The 23,660-nt window shown below is 34.9% G+C and overlaps 1 protein-coding gene across 2 annotated transcripts; it reads right to left on the bottom strand.

Moving 5' to 3' along the window:
* Nucleotides 1–6,659: 6,659 nt before the first annotated feature.
* Nucleotides 6,660–14,372, bottom strand: LOC144551980 (sucrose-phosphate synthase 4-like). 2 transcript variants are annotated; one of them, XM_078300095.1, is made up of 15 exons: nt 14,076–14,371; nt 13,738–13,827; nt 13,049–13,290; nt 12,258–12,321; nt 11,422–11,627; nt 10,435–10,930; nt 10,102–10,230; nt 9,883–10,014; nt 9,606–9,782; nt 9,472–9,525; nt 9,319–9,381; nt 8,642–9,024; nt 7,806–8,232; nt 7,410–7,537; nt 6,660–7,034 (listed from the first exon to the last, which is right to left on the bottom strand). In XM_078300095.1, the coding sequence occupies exons 1-15, from the start codon at nt 14,313–14,315 to the stop codon at nt 6,776–6,778; spliced, it is 3,090 nt and encodes a 1,029-aa protein (XP_078156221.1). In that variant the 5' UTR covers nt 14,316–14,371; the 3' UTR covers nt 6,660–6,775. The 2 variants fall into 2 exon arrangements, with proteins under 2 accessions (XP_078156221.1, XP_078156228.1); XM_078300102.1 differs by lacking the exon at nt 10,102–10,230 and having other exon boundaries at nt 14,076–14,372.
* Between the last annotated feature and the right edge of the window lie 9,288 nt (nt 14,373–23,660).

The following is a 23,660-nucleotide window of genomic DNA, read 5'->3' as shown; positions in this document are numbered from 1 at the left end:
TATTTTTGTACTGAGTTCAAACTGTTAAATATGTTATCAAGTATTGAATATTTTGTCAATTAAAAAACAAGTCATTTTTACATGTTACATCAAAGAAACATTAAGTACGGCGTACGGACCAACCCTACAGTCTTTTATCCTCAAAAAATCTACCCAAACAAGAAAGTTGAAGGCGATAAACAACAACAGTCGCTATTAATTAATTATTATCTGCAAATGATGAAGCTGTTATTAATAAGTACTCAGGGGGGCAAATATAAGAAATTAGAGGAGGGAAGATTTTGAGGCTGATAAAATGCAACGAAAGTGTAAATCGTTAACCATATGATCCAACCATTGTTAGTGGTTAACTCACAAAATAGAAGATTATGAAACATAAAGTAGTCATGAGATCACTGAAATATTGCTTTCTCATATTTAAAATGTGACGATTAACCACCACTTGTGTGACTGAACTTTAAAAATAAATACAACATGGTCAAAATGCCAATAGTAATTGATAAAAAAATTAACAACTAACTTATTTTATGTAAAGTAGTGAGCCGTTCCATTATTTTTTTTTTCAGAATAATTATTATTGAGATTAGTGAGATAGTAGAAAAAATCAATCAAAGAAAAAAATTTACAAACTAATAAAATTTAAAACAACTATATTATAGGGTAGTGCAGTGAGTAACAACCAACATCCACCCATAATATTATTTTCAGGATATTGATTCATTTAATTTTCTTAAACCAGTAAAGAATACCTATTTTTAACTAGAATATTTGCAGTTTATTGTATCTTTTGTTAATAGTTTAAATTCAAAGTTTGCATAAACAACTATTTATGTACATTTCACCACCGGTACCAGCCTTAGTTTCGATTTTGGTATCGGTTTTGTGTTTACAGGGACTAAATTATAATTACACAAAGTTATATGATTATCTAAATAAAACTCAAATGACCCCTGAGAACTCATTGTAAAATTCACAAAAGCTCGCAAGTTAAGCTGTCTTCCAATCAGATACGAGTGAAAGACTTGGAAACGTGAGTTTTTATGTGGATGGATTTATTAGTGCTTATAAAAAGGGTTAATTTCCTATGTACCCCTCACAACTTATGTAGTTTCTTATTTACCCCTAAAGACTTGAATTTATCTTATTTATCTCTTAACTCTTACATTCTTTTCTTATTTACCCCTTATGTAATTAGTTCCTTGTTAACTTTAATTAAATTATTAAAAAAACTTACCTTATCTGTGATCAAGAATTATAAAGCCAATTAAAGTACTCATGTACTTAGCCCTCCATTAACTGGATGCATCCATTGATAAACCCTCTCCTCTCCAGCCTTCTCTCCCGCTCACCTCCCTCCCACGCGATTTCCCAGAGCACAAACCACCCTGCAACTCTCGAGGCCACTTTTCTCTTCTCTCTGGCGATTTCCCAACTCTCTTCTCTCTCGCGATTTCCAAACTCTCTTCTCTCTTCTCGCAATTTTCCAGTCCCAACTGTAGATGTGCTTGTCTGATAAAATATTACCCGTGACTTCTCTGATTATTTTGATCTTCATCTTAAGCCTATCTCTGCATTATTTGAAGCACGACATGATGACATTGGTATGGAGATCAATGCAAATCAAAAGAAATATAAATTCAATGAAAACAGTGACTTAACATCACTCAATTTGAAATTTGAAACTATTTTAAGTTCATTAACTTTTTAACTCTGTTGTTGGTGTTTCTCGCTCAAATTGAGAATTACTTATGTTCAATTCAATTTGTTGCTGATCAAGGGTGTTAGAGGGTCAAAGTTTGGCCAAAGCCTCATTCGACTCATCCGCTGGTAAAAGTACTCGCTAATCAGCACTAATTATCAGGATTACGACAAATTTTTTAATGTTTTTCAATTTCACGAAATGGACATTAGCTTGGTACTGACTATTGGAGTGCTTCATTTTTATTTTTTTTTAATGTTAGTAAGCTTGATGCTTGCTGACAAATTATATTGATTGTAAAGAAAAAAAAGTCTGTACCGGTTCTACTCTTATCTCTCTATCCACATAATTACAATATCATTTAACTAAAGAGTAAAATTCTTAAGTTTTAGGAAAATTGGTTTGGCAATTTTCACTCCTTTTTGCAATTTATTGTTAGACATTGTTAAACTTACTGATTACGAGCCCTTCAAGAAAGAGAAATATGCGATCCAGATTGAATGTTATTGTTATTTTATTTAAGTTGGTAATTGAGTATTTATGAGCTGTTGTTATTTTGTTTGGACTATGTAAAATTGTTATTTTTGTAATTATATTTTATGTTAGGGCTTCTCATGATGCGCATATTGTTATGCTATTTTTTTTTTTTTTTTTTTGTTAAATACAAGGCCCTTGGTCCAATTACATTTCCTCCTCAGCAATAAAACTCGGTACAGGGTGCTCATTTCTAATCCAGCCATGCAGGCTACCCATGTTTGTCAGTTTATGAGCTATCTTCATATGATGATTTTCCCTATTCTGGTATACGCATGTCTCTCTCTCTCTGCCTGGAGCCTCCAAGTCTGCCAGACCTCTGTGTATGATCTCCAATTTTGTATGTTCAGGTAGACAGAAGCCATAGATGCTACAGTTTCTAAAGAGCCTGAGAGCACCATCCTTGACACATCTCTGTATTTCTCCAACATTTTGTATCCTCCAAAAAATTGCCCATGCCTCGGCTTGACTCGTGCTGACAACATGCATTGATTGTGAGTTCCATTCAATGTACTCACCAAAGGTTTCCCAATGCTATTTCGGGCATTCAGAATGAACAAGGAGTGGTGGTTCCGAGTAGCGAACTTCAGAACCACATCTATCGACACTTCAAGAAGATGATTGGCCGTAGGGGACCACGAGCTAGACCATTTAATTTGACCGAAAGAGTGGGGCCTGGAATGAGTGGGGCACTGAAATCCTTGGATGATAGCATCACAGAACAGGAAATATTGGCCGCCATTAATGACATGCCAAAGGATAAAGCCAGCGGACCGGATGGCCTGCCGATAGAATTCTACAGATCATTCTGGCCAATAATCAAGGTCGACACTATCTCTCTAATTAATTTCATCTTTGAAACAGGGGGGAATGTAAGATGTCTCAATCAGGCCACCATCACACTGATCCCCAAGAAGTCGTCCCCACTAGGAATTACGGATTACAGGCCAATCAGTGTGATCAACACGGTGATCAAAATTGTGACTAAGATCATGGCGAACAGATTACAACCGCACCTACAAGAACTGGTCGACAAAAACCAGACGGCTTTTGTAAAAGGACGTTCCATGATGGAGTCATTCTTGGTGACTAGAGAATTACTGATTTTTTGCTCTAAGCAGAAGCTTCCCGCGGTGCTATACAAAGTGCACTTTGAAAAGGCATTTGATACGGTGGACTGGTGCTTCATGACAAACCTCCTTATAGAAAGGGGATTCCCGCCGAAGTGGCTATCGGCAATTACGTCATTACTTCGCTCCTCCTCGTCATCGGTCAGAGTCAATGGAGTTCAGACCAGGCACATAACCCACATGAGAGGCCTTAGACAGGGAGACCCCCTTTCGCCCATGCTATTCATTCTGATAGCAGACTCCCTGACCAGATTCCTATCCAATGCGCAACCGGCAATGGGGCCACATGTCTTTCTTCGGACACAAGCGATTCAGTTTGCAGATGACACGGTAATTATCTCAGAGGCGCACCCGACTTCGCTAAGGGTTATTAGCCGGATCTTAGCAGTCTATGCAGAGTTATCTGGCCTCAAGATTAATAGGTCCAAAAGTGCATTTATACCAGTAGCCCTACCTGATCACATGGTGCAGGCAGTTACGGGAATACTGGAATCCCGACCGACGCAGCTACCGGTTAAATACCTAGGGTTGCCGTTGACCATCAGGAAACCGAGAAAGATTCACTTCCAACCAATGTTGCAGGTGGTCAGGAATAGGATAGAGGGATGGAAAGCTGATCTACTATCATATGGAGGGAGAATCACTCTGGTCAAGTCGGTACTTTCTGCCATACCCCTGCACTTCATGCAGGCATTGAGAATGCCAAAGGGAGTAGTCAAGCATATTGATAGAATGAGAAGAAGCTTCTTATGGCGGGGAACTCAAGAGTGTAGGGGTATCAATTGCTTAGCTAATTGGGAGGTAACATGTGCACTAAAATGTAACGGGGGCTTGGGAATACTCAACCTGGATCGCCAGAATGAGGCCCTCTTACTCAAATGGATTTGGTGGCTGCAACACAAACCGGAAGGGCAGTGGGCACAAACTATGGGTCACCTATATGGAATAACGGATGAGGTGAGTATGGCACAGCGGGTGTCAGAATCTTTCTTCTTGAAAGACCTGGCAGCGATGGCGTCGTTCTACACGGATTCAGTCACTGTTCAAACGGGGCAAGCAGCAAGAGTTTGGCGTTGGAGTGCCAATGCCATGTTCACGGTATCATCGGCTTACTTTGAACTTCACAACACGAGGATACAGTCCCCGTATCATCGTGTCTTGTGGAAGCTCAAAGTGCCAATGAAGGTTAGGGTATTCATTTGGCTAATGCTACTCGATAAGATCCTCACACAGGAAAACCTAATTATCAGAGGATGCCAGATAAACATGGGATGCAAGCTGTGCAACAGTCAAAGTGTGGAAACGACGGGACACATCATGTGGTCTTGCCCATTTGCAAGTAGGTTCTGGAGAGGCCTGTGTGCCCAGATCAATATACCGACCTGCATGGAGCAGAACATAGAGGATGCATGGTTGGGAGGACGAATGACACTGCAGGGAAGGGCAAGAAGCAGATGGGATATGGCCTGGGCAGGAGGGTGCTGGACTATGTGGAAGGAGAGGAACAGGAGGACCTTCGCGGGCACAACAAAGACCTTGAGTGTATTAATAGATGAAACCACAACGAATTTACATAATTGGGAGCTTTTCATATAAAATTAAGTGTAAGAGGGGTTTGCTAGACCAGGCAGGGGCATACTGTGTACTCCTGGCAGCAATATTTACTAAATAGATTACTTTGGTGCTAAGTACGAAACTTGTAAATAAACTTTCTTTTCAATAGATTTGTTGCCGACAATTGTCGACAACCTTCAAAAAAAAAAGTACATGAGAACTTTAATTGGCTTTATAATTCTTAATCACAGATGAAGTAAGTTTTTTTAATAATTTAATTAAAGTTAACAAGGGACTAATTACATGAGGGGTAAATAAGAAGAGAATGTAAGAGATAAGAGGTAAATAAGATAAATTCAAGTCTTTAGGGGTAAATAAGAAACTACATAAGTTGTGAGGGGTACATAGGAAATTAACCCTTATAAAAATGTAAGAATTTAAAATGGGTTTAATTTTATTGGGCCGAACCTCATTTGAAATTTATTAAAATCGATAATGATTAATCCGCAATTTTTATTGATAGGAAAATTAAAAAACAAAATATTAAAAACGAGAATGGGTCCGTAGAAATTTTAAAAACAGGAAGGGATACGCGGCCCATGGCGTCCCTGAGGGACGCCATGCCAAACTCCAGTCCGATGGAAAAAAACAAAATTAACATGCCATGGTTGTATTCCATGGGACGCCATGCCAAACGTTGGTCTTTGAAAAAAATCGGAAAAAAGAAAAAATCTCAGGGACGCCATTGGAAAAAACAGCCCTATCCCTTTATCTCCTTCTCCCTCCGATACGGACTAATATTTATTCTTCCCTACTATTGCTCCTTTTTATTATTATTGTTCCTTTTTTTTTTGAGCAAGTTATTGTTCCTTTTTATTTATTACTATTTACTAACATCAAATTAGGCATTTAAAATCATTTGATTAGGCACTGCACAATTTAGCACCATGTTCCTTTTTATTATTATTATTCCCTCCGATTAGGCACTGCACATTTACTTCTATTAAAAAACGTATCGGAGGGAGAAGGAGAAAAAGGGGTAGGGCTGTTTTTTCCAATGGCGTCCCTGAGATTTTTTTTTTTTTTCCATTTTTTTTCAGAGACCAGCGTTTGGCATGGCGTCCCATGGGATACAACCATGACATGGCATCCCATGGCATGTTAATTTTTTTTTTCCATCGGACTGGAGTTTGGCATGGCGTCCCTCAGGGACGCCATGGGCTGCGTATCCCTTCCTGTTTTTAAAATTTCTACGGACCCATTCTCGTTTTTAATATTTTATTTATTTATTTTCTTATATATAAAAATTCCGGATGATTAATGCATCCTTGTCGGGCTAATCTGAGTGCATGCTCTGAAAATAAGAGAAAGAAAATTAAAGAAAGAAAAAAAAAATCAGTTTGGGCTTGTCTTTCGGGTTTGGTCCAGAAAATTTAATAAATTACAAAAGCGAGTCTTGTAGCTAACATCAAAGGCCAGGCGATTGACTTTTCTTTTCACTCCCCGCCTGGTCTTTGTTAGTTGTTTTGTGATTATTATCTTGTACAATTTGTATATTCTTTGTTTTTCTACGAATGATGTTTCACTACTCATGATAATGGCTAATGCCATGTTTGAAATTTCTCTCAAGTTTAATTCAGTTTTATACTACTATTTTATTCCTTTACATGTTGCATGCACCATACTCCTCGTTCTGACAAGATCTGCTTCAGAAAAATAATATAAATTAAAGACAAACAATCCAGAAAACATTAGCATAGTGCTATATTTTAATGACTTATTTTCATGTATCGTATTAAAATACATCACATTATCACATTTACTTCCCAATTTCTCTCGCAAGAAAGAAATGCATTTTTTATATAGCACTTGTCATATCAGACATGCTAAAATCTTTATCAACAGTGATAATGTTAGGAGCTTCAATTAAAACAACATCTTCGAACTTGTAGCTATCTTCTTCTCTAAGTAGCTTCTCGCTTCCAGTATTGACAAAGCCTTGCATAATCACAGTTTTGGGAAGGCCAGGAAGAAGCTTCTCATAATCAGTATCACCTTTCTCTCCAGTGAAAATCACCACCTTTGAAAGATCGATCGCCCATTGTATCGACAAGTACCTAATTGATCGAGTACAGAGAATCATTCATATAATTTTCTGTAACTGTAAAATTTAAGTATAAACTGTTTATTTGCACAATTGAGATGCTAAGAGATGTTTGAGAAACAGTTGTCTCAAGTGAGCTTGCTTGCAAAGTTTAGGATAATTGAGGCTTAATCCCACAATTCTGAGAGCAAAATTGGATTGAAATAGTGACTAATTGCACGTATTAGATAAACTAAGGCTTAAAATTGGGCAATCTAGGTTTTAGTTGAGCATTATAAGAACTATCATTATATTAAAATATTGTATCAATTCACATTGAGTGTAGGCAAACATTAAGTACCTTTGAAGAAATAATGGAACAAAAGTTAGTTCTTAGAGAAGATATTACCTTAATGCATGTGATCGAGATGCAAAAAGAGGAATAACATTTAACCGTCTACATGCATGTGTGTAAACTGGATTGCATCGGAAGCCACGCATTCTCAGTCTCTGTTTAATGCCATCTGCCTTTTGCACCTAAAAAATACGATAAATATATTTCATATATTGGTCTTAAATATCAAAACAACATATTAGTGTTATTGTGTTTTTTAAAATTCAGAATTTCTGTTCATAAGTTGTATACTATTAGTTCCCATTGTAGTTAATAAAAGGGAAACACATGTATTACCTTCCCGCTTTGCACAACTTTTTGGTCAATTGAAGTTCCAAAAAGGACTGACAAAAAGCCTAAGATGATTACAATACACGTAACCATGAAATGAAATATGAATAAATGACTCACATTGGCTTCAAGCTTAACAGCATAAGCTAAACAATAAGCAGAACTTGTTGTTTCATCAAACACCATATCATCATCCACAGCTCCATCCAACTTTCCAACCTTGGTAACAGTCTCTCGCACATGATCCCCAGGCCAGCGAAACCTTAGATGTGCTCCATAATCCAAATCAGCTGATGTGTCACGCCACGGATAGCACACCTCTGCCCCGCTACTGCAAATCAGAGCATCAAATCTTGTTGGATCAATGTGGCATGATTGAATTGCCTCGAGGGTTTCAAGTACAGTGGAGCCAGTAGAGAGCACGTATCCTATCCGGCCATTTAATCCATCCACTGATGTCACCTTATCAAGGATTTCTTTGAGATTGGAGATTTCAATTGTTCCTTCGGCACTGTAGCAGTCGACGGTAATAACGAATATCCTTTGCCTGAAAATTTATTAAGATTTTAACATGTTGTACATATACTGAAGTGAGGTAACAAAAAATTTGCTATAAATTGCAGCAGTTGAAATTTTGTTCACTTTTGCAGAGATATAGCCTAGCAACAATAAATAAAGAGGATTTCAAGTAAAAGGAAAGTGCTTTGGAGCCTCCATCTCAATACTAACTCTATTATAGCAACCAGGTGAACAACAAGAAATAAAAAGAAAAAAAAAGAAATGAATACGGCTAAAGTAAAAATGAAAACAATCCATAGAGAAAGCAATATAAATAAGCAAAAAACAAAAAACAAAAACATTTTATATTTTTTTATCTTTTGCATCATGCAAGTAGGTCACCAAACTGTCCCTCACACTGGTCAAAATTCCAGTGGCAAAGTTGTCTCCAATAATACCTGTGACCAGGAGAGAAGGAGAGAGCTGATGAAGATTCTATCCGGTGGAGGCGGTGTGAATCGATCAAAGACTCAGTGGCCAATGCATCTGGAGAGTCAGTCGAAAAATACAAAGAGAGGTCACGAAGTGATTCGGAGAGAGGCTCGGATTGTGGACCCCGTTGGGCAGAGAGGGAGAGGGAAGGAGAGGATGAGTGGACAACAAGGGATGAGAGATGAGAAAGGAAGAGGCGACAGTGATGGGGCCAGGAAAAGCGGTGGATGTGGCGAAGTCCACTCCGGCGGCATTCCAGCCATAGTGACTTCTCAGCCAGGAGGCGAAGCAGTGCCTCGGAGATGGCTGCCTGGTCATGTGGGTCCACTAACAGCCCGTTGTTCAGTGCCTTTACATAAAAAGATTGGTAAAAGTCAGATGTTGAAACAAATTTGATCAGTAGAAAGAAGATAGCAATAGATCAAACGATATTGCTGAATCAGTGAAAAGGTAATATGAAAAACTCATGTCGATCCTAAAAATGACAAATAGAACCCAGAAAAACATAAGACACAAGTTAAATTAAATGCCAAATAAAGTGGAAGATAAAATATCCGTGAACTTTATAAAGAAGAAATGGACAATTTTTAATTCTTCCCTATTATATAATTCTTCATAGAAAAATCAGCAGAAGAATAATTACCTTGAGAATATCTACAGGACCACCATTTTTAGTCGCCACAACTGGCAAACCATAGGCCGCTGCCTGCGTATTTAAAGACAACTTCATCTAAATACATTACCAAACTTTGCATATCTTTTGAAAGTGCAAATTTTAGTGCAATCTCTCTGGTACCTCTATGAGTGTGAGGCCAAAAGGCTCTACTAAGGCTGGATTGATGAACACTCCCTGCCAATCAAAATAGCAAGTCATTATTTTTCTCAATACCAGAAGAACAAACCAAAATTGAAGTTGCAATAATCAATTACCTTGGTCTTTGCAGCAAGTCGATATATTTGTGGAACATCAGATTGATTGTGATGCTTTGGATATGCCACCTTACCATAGAGATCATATTTATCGATAAGTTTTAGTACATTGGTCAAAACTGTTGCACTGCTGCCCACCATTTCTTCTATATCGTCTCTGTTTCCTAAAATCAATGTCTAGAAGAAAGAGTGAAAACACTTATCCCTATTCCACATGAACAGACTACCAGTAACATAATCAACTAAGAAAGACAATAATGAAATTATTATGAAGTACCAAGTTAGCAAGTTCTTGGAGATGGCGACTTTCCCCATAGGCCTTTAAAAGTGTCATAACATTCTTCTTTGGATCAGGCCGCGAAAGTGCAAGTATCATTGGCTTGTGTGGATTTGAAAAGAACCTCATTACCTGTTCTAATGTAGAAAATGAGATAAAGAAAATATGGTAGTCGGTGATTAATTAAAGATGAGTTATTGACTTATAGTTATTGTTTACCTCAGACCAAATAAGAGGTAGGTCCCTCTTGATCTGGGAGCTGTCGGAATTAATTAGCATTTGAAGGTCGCCATCTTTTTCCAAATCTTGGGTGTTGACGTGGCTAAAATCCATCCCAGGTGGTATAACCTATCAAAACATGAGAGAAATAGCAATAAAGTATCTAAAATTTAGTACATCAACACGACTTTATATGTCATAATATCTTCACGTGCAACACGTACGTGCAATGTGCGAGCACGCACACAAACTCAGAGGTAAGCTCACATGCGAGGCATGTACCATGCGAGGTAACCCAAATTAAGTTTACAGGTAAAAATTACTTTGACTTACCACCATGCGAGGCATGTACCGACCAAGACAGCTAACCCCTCTTTTCTTTCTAATCCTGAGCTTCCTCTCCAACATCAAATCGAACCCATCATACAGCCCCCACTGCTCCTCAATCTCTTGCTTAGTGCTCGTTACAACCATCTCAGCCACGTCAATCCCGGTTTCTTCCCCTTCGATGCGCCGCATGATCTTGTATGTTGAGTTAATGTCATTCTTTGTCAGACGTCCCTGCTTGACCAGCTGCTCCAGCTTATTACGTCCCAATGAGTGCCCTGTCATCACCATTGGGACGCTCAGAATGCTTGCCAGGTGGGCCGCCACTTCAGCAGCATCCGCATAGTGCCCGTGAATTGCATACGGCCATACTGGAATTGAGGGACTGGATGGGTTGGAGGAAAGCTGCTCACCAAGGGATTTGGCCACATTGGTTATGTGGGCCAAGGCTCGGTCCACAAATTCCGGGATGTGGGGCCAGAGCGATTCCTTTGGTATATACCTGATTAATTGATTCAAAATTGGAATGTAAAGGATTGTCAATATCAGCAAGGCGTACTAGTTCTGGGTTTTACAGGCAGTAGATCTGTTGACACCAACCAATTCAGCAATACCCTTATAATGCTTATTCAGTATATCTCAAATATTATGCATTCACTAGTAAAAAAAAAATTGAAAATTATATGAGAAATAATGGAGCTTCGGCAGTTGAAACTACTAATTGCTATCGTGTTTGGTATTGCACTATGAATTTCACGTTAGCAAGCCCATGGTACAATTCATGTACTGGATCACCAACCCTTACGGTTAGTGTCTGATTTGGAACGCCTTGTGGATATGAGACTTTATAAACTAAAATTTTTTTTTTTTTCTGAATGCAGTCAATAAGTCATTCCAAGCTGAACAGACATTTCATCGAACATGCCTCATTCATTATTCGACAACAGTTAAAAAAAATTTTAAAAAAAATAAAAAAGAAATAAAGGCTCTCACTTATCTTTGGGCCCACAAGGAAGGCGAATTATGTAGGCCCCGCAGGAGTCAGCGTCCTCCATGTCAGACGGACTGCTAAGCATTTCAACGGGCTCGCCATACGTCCAGTCGACATCTGGACTGGAGATCTGCCGGGTTAGTAGATCGACCCGATACACGCCCTTTGTGGCCGCAAGTGCTCGCGCCAGCTCCACCACATATTTCACCTGATTTTTGTACAAGTTTTCTAGTGTAAGGCAGGGTAAATGGACCAAACTAGTATTGCAAGTAATTTAAGATTGGAATGTTCCATGTCATGTCATGCTGCTGCAAAACATAATATTACCGTACACTGTCCGGTAAATTGAAAATGTCATTCGTGTACTGTTATTTGGGACTACCGCCTCGGCCAGTGGGCCGGCATTGGCTCATGTTCTCATCCACAAGACCAGTAAGGGCCTGTTCGGTGCGCTACTGTGCGTGTGGGAAAAAAAAAAATTCACTCAGACTGAATTTTTTTTTTCCACGAGCACAGTAAAAATTAGTTCAATTCTCATTCTCATTCCCCATCCCATTTAAACGCCGAACACGCCCTAAATGATGTAATAAAAAAAAAAAAGACCAGTAAATGACAAAAGTGTCAAGTTAACATTAGTTTTTGGAATATGTAATTTGAATTGCACTAAAAGAACGATAATAGGATAGGTCCTACTTATGTCTCATAGGGCTATTAGGGGGACACGTCATTACCATTTTTTGCACGGATATGCATGAGATTTCCCATTGGAAGGGTACAACAGCTATTTTATATAACTTAAAGAGTATAAATGAAAATTGCTGCTTAATTAATGTCTGACCTGGCCTCCAGTATCAGAGTCTCTTCCCAGTTCCATGTTTTCTCCACGTATGAGGCCATGCAAGCTGCACCAAGAACGAATGCATATATAAGCAGATAAATTGATCTCAATTACAGAATTAAACATTGTACAAATGAGGTGTCTTTGCAAAATAGATTTTTTCTTTTTACTCTATCTGACCAATTAGAGGATAGGATTATATGGCGCTGGTCCACAGATGATACCTTTACTGTTCATTCATTTTATCAATGGTTAGAATATGGGGGAATGCCTAATTCTACCTATAGCACCATATGGAAATCCCATATTTCATTAAAAATTAAAATATTTTTATGGCTTGTCCGAAAAGACAAGATTTTGACTAAGACTAACTTAGTAAATAAAGGTTGGCAAGGCGATACAAAATGTGTCTTCTTTGACTAAATAGAGAGTACAGAGCATCTTTTTGTTCAATGTTCTTACATTAGCTTAATATGAAACTGGATAGCCGAGCATAATAACTTTAGTTATAATTGTTATACTTTAGAAGATTTATGGTTGATAGATGCGTCTATTCCTTTTAAGGGTAGATTATTAGTTGAATTATTAAGAGGAGCTATCCTATGGATAATTTGGTTAGTACAAATGAGGTGTCTTGTTTTTACAAATTCATATCAATTACACGCCCGCCAATTTGGTAGCGCAGTTACTCAAATTAAATTAAACCTCAATAACTCACACAGATCATTTTCATAATTAATTATTTAGTTCATCCAAATATGAATGCAAGATTTTTTCAATCTTATTATTACCTGATAAGAACAATATAAAGATGTTCCTTTTCTCCCTCTTCATCCTCCTCGTCAGACACGATTGAGTTCATCCTCGGATCCACTGCATTCGAGTTGTCAACCGATGCGCCTTGGGTGTTGCTACCATCGTTTTTTTCTTTCTCACCTTCAGACAGCTCCGACAAATCGTCCGCTGCCTCCTTGCTCCCTTGCTCCTGCTCTAGTTTCCGTCTCAGTAGCTGCCGCGTGTCATCCCATTCGGTCTGTTGCGGAAGTAACGTAGTGAGTCAAGGAGTTGCTAGATATTTTTGCGAGTATCATATATTTCTTGTAAAACAATATGGTTCTTTTTAATTTGTCAATTAATATCGAGAACATAAATTATGTGAATTTTGTTCAATCAACAATTTCAAGTTTAAACGAATAGATGAAACTGGGGTTTCTCTGATAATTCTACGTAATATTATTCTAGAGTAGTCAGGTTTTTTTGCTCCCAGCAAGTTGGCTATCCACTATAGGCATTGAGTCCCTAAAGACAGGACAGATAGAGAAATTTTCATTTTTAAGTTTTTTTCCTTTTCCTTTTCAGAATTTACATGTCACACGTGGATGAAGTGTGATCGTTGTTTGCCGTTTGCACCATACCAGAATAAAGCATAACACATCACATATCCCATCAATTAAACACATCTTCACAAAAAAGCATGTACCTGTTTCTTTTTGCGTGCCAAGTGCCATATTCGCCAGACTAAATTCTCTAATCTGTTGTTGCGCTCTTGGCTATTCCTTGTTGCCACCACCTACGTACACAATTTCAGCGTTATAATTTTACCAACCATAAAAAAAAATAAAGATAACGACATATCTACATAACATTAATTTCAAATAACGGATTAGATGTATACTGGTTGAATTGACTCTTAATTTCGTGTCTTTTTGTTGCCTCGGAATGAGGATACTACAAGTGCCAGATATATATATGAAATTAATCATATTCTACGGAAATAGATTGATTTAATCATTTAAATGTCATTGACATAATCACAACCTTAACCCAAGTTTTATGAAGATCGCTGTCGTCGAACCGGCTGACGACTTCCTCGACAAAATACTTGGTCGGGCTGTATGCAGCTTCCTTTTCTTTGTCATGACCATACTTTTGCAATTCCATGACCACATTGAACTTGGCAGAAGAAGAGAGATGATGAGATCGAGTTTGTTCTTTTCTCTTTGCACCGGCATCTAATATGGCCTCCAAGTAACCATTGATCCACTCGTTTCCTGCCATCTCTGGAAATTTTCTTGATGGTTGTATGGAGAACTTTTTATGGTCTGAAGAGAAGAGACTAGCTTCTCTTGCTTATATAAGGAAAGGAGAGAGCGGTTATTAATTAATTGAGGTGTTACTGGTTGGTTACTGATGAAGATAGCTGATAAGAGTCGCCAGGAAATCAGCAGACATCCAAGGGTCCCGATTTATTTGGATCCTCGTCATTAAGTAAATAACATAATTTATTTATTTTTTTGTTCAAAACCGCTTATTCATTTGAATTTTAAAATATCAAAGGCCTCTTCAAAAGCGCCTATCCGATGATTTAGAACTATCCGAGGGTTTGTTCGGATGCCCTGGCTGCACGTGCATATTAATTATAAACATTAACATGATAATTACAATAGCAGTTGTACACGTATTACATATGTGTAAGTCAATTAATTACTAATTTTCAATCTTGAGTAGCAACTTGCATTGAAACTTTCACATCTACATGACTAAATTTGTAATTGTCAATCGTAGAAGAGATACCGAACTAAAATTAATTAAAACAGATATGAGATAATTTACAGTCATGAAATTAAGGATGAATTGCTCGTATTAATTTACAGTCAACAAAGTAACACTTTTTGCGAGGAAAAAAACGCTTTTATGACGGTCGTCCGTCGCAAAAAGAAAAAGCTGAACAATGAGAGTAGTCCGTCGCAAAAAGTCGTTTTTTTATCCTCGCGAAAAGTGTCTCATTCTTGTTGGATGACGTCAGAAGAGATTTATAATTGTTTTGTATTTGTAAGAATTGGCATGCTCTTACTTAAACACTTTTCATGGAACATAAAATCTCATGAAGTCTATAAGTAAGAATTTATAAGTATAGAATAATATATCTATCGTGAGATTTAGGACAATTTTTTATATATTCTGCCACATCTCCGACTTCAATAATTATTCCTAAATCATTTTTATCCTTGAAATTTATCTCTAAATTAACTTCAATTTGGTAATTAAGACTCATTCAAAAATTAAATGCATTTATTATTGCATTGCTATAATCAACTTTGCAAGTCAATTGCAATTGTTGATATGATAATTTCAACAAGACGAGGGTTCAAATGCACCCAAATGCACCCTCTCTTTTTTCTCTGTTTTCATAGTCCAAATAGTCAATCCGAACTGTTAGATGCGATCTACATATTAAGATGTGCTTGGAGACCAAATTTTACATTTTTTTTGGAATTTTTTTACTATTTATTAAGCTACTTTGAAAATCGCTAATCCAATGGTCCAGAAAATGTAAAATCAGCGATTTTCAAAGTGGCTTAATAAATAGTAAAAAAAATTCAAAAAATGTAAAATTTGGTCTCCAAGCACATCTTAATATATAGATCGCATCTAATGGTTCGGATTAGCTATTCGGACTTTGAAAACGGATAAAAAGGATTTAAAAGATATGGTGCATTTGGGTGCACAAAAATTTGGGTGCATTTGAACCCTCCTCTTTCAACAATATATATTGCAATTATTCAGAGATGGTACTAGAAAATTGAGATTGAAAGCTGATAAGTTAGTTTCATGTATTTTTCATTTATTTATTTTTTGTATTGAAATATTATAAATATTTTATATTTTTTTTTGAAAATAGATGAAATAATATATAATTCGATTTATTATAAAGACTGCGACAACTAATCCGGATCGATGTTTTTCAGGCCAGATTTTTTTGCAGTTGTATGAAATATTAAAATATTTCTTGTGTTTTATTAAAAAAAATAAAAATATTTTAAATCTGAGTTCGTGATTCCGATTTTAAAATCACTTTTAAATAAATATAAAATGAAACGAACGACCCGTAAAATCGATGGTAAAAAAAGACAATATAATTTAAGCATTAAGCCTTCTCTGGTGCAATCCAACATGTACCAATATATTATTCTCCAAGCCTACAACAATTATTTATGCTCCTTTTCGAACTTTCGGTTGCCACCGCCTGACCAGCATCTAATAAAAAAAATTCAAATTCTTATTCCCACAAAATTATAATGTCCTTCAGTCCAAAAGTTATTAATCTTTATTAAACTAGACCCTAAATATACATCTTTTTTTTATTAACGGATGTTTTGTTCGATCAACTCGTTTAAAATTAATTTTAGCTCAACTTAATTATTTTAAAAATGAGAAAAGGTATAATCCCCGGACTACAGTTCCCCGAAAATCCCCGCATATAAAAACCTTTCTTTTTTAGCCTAGTTCCGACGTGCTTTCAACCGCCGTTAACGGAAGATGTACTTTTTCAGCCACGTGCTTTCAACTGCCATAACCGGCAACAACGCGGTCCCCACTGCTGCAGCCGCCATCTTGCCTATTTAAACCCTTCCTTTTTTACCGCCTTCCATTTTTTGAAAATTGAATCGGTTTTTGCATTTTCTTTCCTTTTCTGATCTGATTTTTTTCCTTTTCTTTTTCTAGTTTGTTTGAATCCAGTATTGAGTCGCAGAATCGAAGAGCATCGTCTCCTTTGGTTGTAATTTTAGTTCCGTTTGTCCATTGAATATCATCGTTGATGACCATCAGCATTGAGGAACAGCTTCGAAGAACAGCATCGAAGAACAGCATTGAAGAACAGTATCGAAGTTTTGAAAGCTACAGGTCATTTTACTCATTCAATATTGCTTTTAGATCAATTTTGTTCATTATAGAGTGGTAACGATTTTGAATCAAGTTTTTTGATTAAATTTTTCAATTTAGTTTTTGAAAATTACATGGATTGTTTTTTTTAACGATTGATTGCTTATTACTTATTGTAACTATGATGTGAACAGAATTCATTGGATCCTATTAATTGTTGTTTAGGATCCAATAGTTTTGTTAATAGGATTGATTACATTAGATTGTCATGTTTATGTTTCAATTACACCTTCATAGTATGATAGTTTTTTTACAATTTTAGAATTAGTAAATTAGCTTAGATTGTCATTTTTATGTGTACTGTATACATCAACTGAACTTTCAATCTTTGGTTGATGAATGAGAAATTGTGATAATTTGGTAATAGACTTGGTTGCTTGCATATTATATGTACTGTTTACATAATTTATTTGTTTTGTTTATAGAATTACACATATGTTCTTATAGGTTTGTATATGTTTGTGGGTCTGCTGTAAAATTGTTTCTTTTTTTTTTTTAAATTCTATGTTTTGACAGAATTGATGAACAGATTTTACTAGCTTATAGAAATATGGCATTTTGTTTAGAGGATTATTTTGATTATGTTATAGGATTGGGTTACTATTGTGATGAGAGTTTTGACACACTTGCAGAATAGTTTTTAGAGAGTATGCAAGTAGTGATTTGTCTGATGTAAAATTATTGTATTTTTTCAGTGTTACGTTGTATATGTTGACATAATTGTTGAAAGAATTTTACTTGTTAATAGAATCATTCCTATATGTTTACAGTATTTGTAGTATAATGTTACACGATTGTGTGATGAGTTATGTCAATGATGTAATCTTTTGTTGTTTAAGATTTCAACTTTTTTCACATTTTATTATAATTTTTTGATAAATTTCATTTTTGAAATATGAATTTATATTTTAAAATTTTGATTTAATTTTTTTTTAATTCACAGAATTGTTCATCATTATTTATAGAAGTATCACGCAAATAAAATAAAATTATAAAGTGCATAGAACGTACAAACTGTTGAACAAAGACCTTCTAAATGGTGCCCAAAAAAAATTATCGAATAATTAAAATAAAAATATAATTTTTTTTTAAAAAAAGAATTTATGGGTATATTTGTATAATTTAAATTTGGTCCCGGTTCAATAGATACATTCTAGAAGGTGATCGTTAAATATCTTCTAGAAGGCGGTCCCCAGTTTAACTGCCAATTGTACTTCAATTGTACTTTGTTCGTTGACCACGCGTTTTCATCAGCTTTCATGCGTTTTCATCTGGGACCACGCGGTTTCATCTGTAGAACATCCATTGAACTTGTTTATAGGATTGTTTTCATAGTATTACCGGATCTAATTAACTTGTTTATAGAATTAATGTAAAAATTCCGGGGATTTTCGAGGGACTGAGGGCCGGGGACTGTTAGCTGTTTCCTTATTGAATATAAAAGTATGAGTTTAAATCTCGATTGTTGATATTTAAACGGTAGATCTGAGCCGTTAAATTCTCTCTACATATTAAAAAAATTGTAAAAAAATTATTATTTAATGTTTTTATTATCTTTGTGGAAAGAGGATAACAATTCTAATAAACGGCCTACAATTTTTAAAATCAATCATGTTCACTTGTTCATATTCCACTCAGTTCGATCTATATTTCACTCAATTCAATATACACATATTACATGAATGTATATAAAAGAAGAAGAAAATTGCAAGGATTCCAAAGAAATAAGTTAATAAAATAAGAGGGCAAGGATAAATGTAGCATGAGGATGAGAAGAGGAGGAGGAAGTGTGAGATATGGGCCCCAAAGGAACGAATGGTGTGAATTTGGAAGGGGTGTTTGGCGCCACAGTGGCATGTAGGGGCTTCAAATGATATATTCCTTGGTATATACCTTCAAAAAGATATTTTGCTTCGTAATATTTGACTGAATTTTTCTTGCTTCCCTCGGAATTATACTCCACCGAGAGAGTGATGAGACTGTAGGGAGAGAGAGAGAGAGAGCGCCCAATTATCTCCACTTGAATGGCTTTTTGAAGAATGCAAGAAAAGAATAAATTTGACAAAATTCTTTCAAATGATTGTTGTGATATTTTTTTCTGTCTCCCTCACCCTTTCCAGGCACCAATAACAGTGACCGAAGTATTCTCATTTGAAATAGTGTCATATTGACGCAATTTTATGCATGTAATGCCCAAACGAATGGGGAATTGGGATTGGGGATGATCCTTATTTTACATCATTACACAAAAAAATAATATATATATATATATATTCTGGTCTCCCGAACCATCATACCCGAGCGCGTCCCCCAAATAGTTTTACAGAAAAAAAAAAACCTTCAAATATTGTCTAACTTTCATTTCCAGCGCTAATATCTAAATATTTAAAGGTATGTTTATAATATTTTAAAATGTTATTCGCAAACATATAAACCTCTGAAAACATTTCTAGATAGTTTTAACTCTCAGCAATTTTTGTTTTCAAGCCAAAAAAGGAAATATTCTTTTCATCTACTCTTTTTTATTTTATTTTCCAATCATTCTAATTTATTTTTCCGACAATCCGTGATGAATTTTACGAATCTAAAAATATGAACGTTTTTTATTTGATTTTATCTTTTAAATAAGATCCATGAAGAAATAATTTTGAGTAATTTTAAAGTTATTTGTTTTTTTTTAAAGTAAAACTCATGAGCACTTTAAAATTTTCAAGGCTTTGTACATGAGATTTATATGCTTTGTACATGAGCTTTGTAAATGCAGTGTTATTGTTGAGATTTAAATTCTTTGTACATGATGTTTATATGTTTTATTCTAGAAATTTAAAGTGCAATTAATGAGGTTTATAATAGAGATTTGAAGGTTGTAAATATAGGTTTAAATTATTTTGAAACAAAATAAAAAAATAAAAGTCACAGAGATTTAAAGTCATAAAAAAAATTACGACACAAATATAACTCGAAAGTTATTCTTCATGGATCTCATTTGAAATATAAAATTGAGTAAAAAACGTTCGTATTTTTAGATTTGCAAAATTCATCACGGATCGCCGAAAAAATTGATGAGAATGATTAGAGAAAAAAAAATTAAAAAAAAAATAGATGAAAGAAATCTTTCTGTTTTTTTTTTATTGAAAAAAAAACAGTTAGGAGTTAAAACTATACATATTTAGAATTTTAATGCTTGCAGATAGATGTATAAATGATTACGAATAACTAGTATTGTAAAATGTTATAAACAGAGTTTTAAATGTTTGGATATTAGCGCTAAAAATGAAAGTTAGATAATCTTGGAAGTTTTTTCTGTTAAATTACTTGAGGGGCGCGCTTGAAAATTTTGTTTGAAATACAATTATCAGGCTCAAAAAAAAAAATATAGAACTTTTGAAACTTTTTCTTTGCCTAACCATTTTCTGAACTTCTGATATGATTATATATACAAAAAATAAATGATCTTGGGCAACTTTTTTTTTTCTTAATTAAAGATATCTATAAGTTAGCCCAAAAATATTTGTTACCATAAATAATCCTCGGACGAGACAAGAATTTGGCTTTAGTGCTTTCTCTTGTTTTTAACGTTCTTGTCGTTGATGAGGAATGTGACAAAATGAAGACCATCAGAATATTAAATTTCATAATAAAAAGGAAAATTTAAAGCACCATGGTTCTTTCCTCTAGTTTATTGTTTCAGTTAGGGGTGTACAAAAATATCCGAGACTCACCCAACCTGTCTAAACCGTCCGACCCAATCCGTTTTTTACCGGATTGAGATATAACTGGGTCGAGTACAGGTTGAATTTTGACAAACATGTTATTATGGATCGGATCGTGGGTTTAGAGTTTTGGAACTCGTTATACCCGGACCCGTGAAGTTGCATTAAATCTCTTTAATCCCGTGAACCTGCACTCTTTAATCCCACATTAAATCTCCTTATCTCCTTATCTCCTTCTCACCAGAGAGTTAGAGAAAATCTCTGATGAACATGCTGGAGCTTAAGGCATGTGGGTGCTGAACTGCTGATTTTGAAGTTTACAAAGAGGTTTTATGCTTAATATACTTTAGTTGTCAGTTTGGGTTTTTTTTCAACTTTGTATGATTTGCTCTTTTGTATCAGGATTGTTATGTTATTTTGCTTTGTAATAGGTTTGTTGCACTGGTGTGTTAGTTTGTTTAGGCCCTTTAGGGTATGTTGCTTAATACCTAGATTAATATTGGTTTTTGTCTTTAGCTGTAATTTGATACCCAAAGAGATAGTACCGGTTCGGAAACAGTTTATCATGAATCTTCATCTAACTTCTTTTGAGAAAATTTATTTTAGTTATATTCTTCCTCCAAATATTCATACAAAATTTTAGAATAAAGTAGCAAACTATTTTTTAGAATAACTTTGTTCACTCTATTCTGCTAGCAATAAGTGGTATTAAAGGGACCTATGCAAAAGAGAACATACCATAATGATAGCTTGAATTAATAACTCGTTTAACCCGTCTAACCCGCATAACCCGTATATAAAAAAAATAGATGGGTTGGGTTGGATTATGGGTGAGTAAAGTAAAGAATTTTTTTAACTCGATGTAATCAAGTTGGGTTCAAATTTTAATAAAATATCATCAACCCGCCTGTTGTACACCCCTGGTTTCAGTTATTTAAAAAAAAATTATAATTCCAGACATATCTATTAGTGTTTATTCTTATAATTAAGAGAATCCATGAATACATCTTCCGATTTATTTTGAAGAATCATTCCCTGTTTCAAGGAATATAATTAAAGAAACATCATTTGCAAGCTACCTTATATATGCCACCTTCCCTCAAAATTAAGAACCAGATTCTTCCGACATGTAAATGTCCCAAAGCTTCACATCTTCAATCAAACAATTACAGAATTTCTTATCATAGAACTGAAAAAGGAAAACAAAAATTTACATATTTAAGAAAGAAAAGGGCATAAAAAAAAACAAAAGAAGAATATCCATTAGCACGCCGATGGAAGTTTCCAAAGTAATGTTCACCAAACAATTCAAATAGATCAGCAAATCAGTATAAGAAAACCTCAAAAGAAACCTTTGTTTCTTCTTTTAATACGAAACAATTGCTGTTGATTATAAATAATTACTAATTGTACGAATTGGATTGGACATTTAACTTATAAAAGTTTAATAAAAAAAACAGGAGGGTTCAAATGCCTCCATTTTTTGTGCCTCCACCATGTCTCTATTTTTTTAAACTTTAATAACTCAAAATTTAAAACTTAAAAGTGAAAATAAAACCATTAGATGTGATCTATATTATTTTTTCTATGTGCTCATAAAAAATTATCACATTTCAATTTTGTTTTTATGTGAATCAATAAGTTCAAAAATCAACGTCTAGAAATTATCCATATTAGTATTTTTTTTTACAAGCTCTTGATGATAACCCAAATAAAATTGAAATGTCATAATTTTTTACATGTGCATAGATAAAATGATTTAGATCATATCCAACGGTTTTATTTTGACTTTTAAGTTTTAAATTTTGAATTATTAAAGTTTTAAAAAATATAGTCATAGTGGAGACACAAAAAATGGAGGCATTTGAACCCCTCCTCTAAAAAAAAATAGGATATCTGTTACCATAAGAAAGCAATGACAATGGATTTTCCTAGGTTCAGAACTTCAAAAAAAACCAAGCTTCTAAATAGCTAGCTATAGCGAAGCTATAGCGCCGCTATAGCGGTTTTGGACCCAGAAAGCTAAGCTACGGGCTAAAACTGCGCTAATCAAGCTACGACCGCTATAGCGGTAATAGCGGTCCGCTATAGCGCGTAGCGCGTAGCGGCAATAGCGGTCCGCTATGCTACATAGGTTATGATTTTGCAATTTTTTTTTCTGAAAACATGATTTTGCAATTTTAATGGGCCTTAATATCTAGATTGGTTTTTTTTTTTTTTTTTTTACTTTATTAAGCTATATCAATACAATGGAACATGTGCGGGCTATACCGCTATATCAATTAAATTTTGTATCATGCATTAATATATGGTAGTGGTATATTTTGAATATAAAATATATCGATAGTTTTTGAATTAGGGATATTTTGAATGACAATTTGAACTTTGTATTGGTTTAATATGAATAATATTAGAACTTCTTAATTAATTTGATCTTTTTTTTCTTGATGAGACATTTTTACTTGGCAAAGCCTTCTATGGACATAAGGACCTATTTGTAAAATGAACATATTTTTATTTTTAAAGTTCAAACAGTCAATCCGAACCGTTCATCTTGTTCTCCATATTAATATGTGCTTGGAGACCAAATTTTACATTTTTCTGATTTTTTTTTACTATTTATTAAGGTGGGTACAAAATTCAATGGTCTGAATTTGATATTTTTTATACCCATCTTAATAAATAGTAAATAAATTCAGAAAAATGTAAAATTTGGTCTCCAAAGATATATTAATATGGAGAACAAGATGAACGGTTCGGATCGGCTATTTGAACTTTGAAAATAAAAATATATTCATTTTACAAATAGGCCCTTATGTCCATAGAAGCATCACTCATTTTACTATAGTATTTAGTAGAAATATAAAATATAACTTTTGAAATAAAAAAACGCTATTTATAATAGCTTTCGCTATAGCTCCGCTATTCGTTAAAGCTTTTTTTTTTGTCTCCCCGCTACACCGCT

The sequence above is a fragment of the Carex rostrata genome, chromosome 1 (assembly GCF_964058835.1).
Source record: "Carex rostrata chromosome 1, lpCarRost1.2, whole genome shotgun sequence".
Taxonomy (NCBI): domain Eukaryota; kingdom Viridiplantae; phylum Streptophyta; class Magnoliopsida; order Poales; family Cyperaceae; genus Carex; species Carex rostrata.
This window is presented reverse-complemented; position numbering and strand designations above follow the sequence as displayed.

Coding starts and splice junctions, on each gene's coding strand:
- LOC144551980 (XM_078300095.1), bottom strand. CDS start 14,315: ATGGCAGGAAACGAGTGGATCAATGGTTACTTGGAGGCCATATTAGAT. Junction 13,828..14,075: donor TTCATAAAACTTGGGTTAAG/GTTGTGATTATG, acceptor TTGTGTACGTAG/GTGGTGGCAACAAGGAATAG. Junction 9,783..9,882: donor TCCAAGAACTTGCTAACTTG/GTACTTCATAAT, acceptor TCTTTCTTCTAG/ACATTGATTTTAGGAAACAG.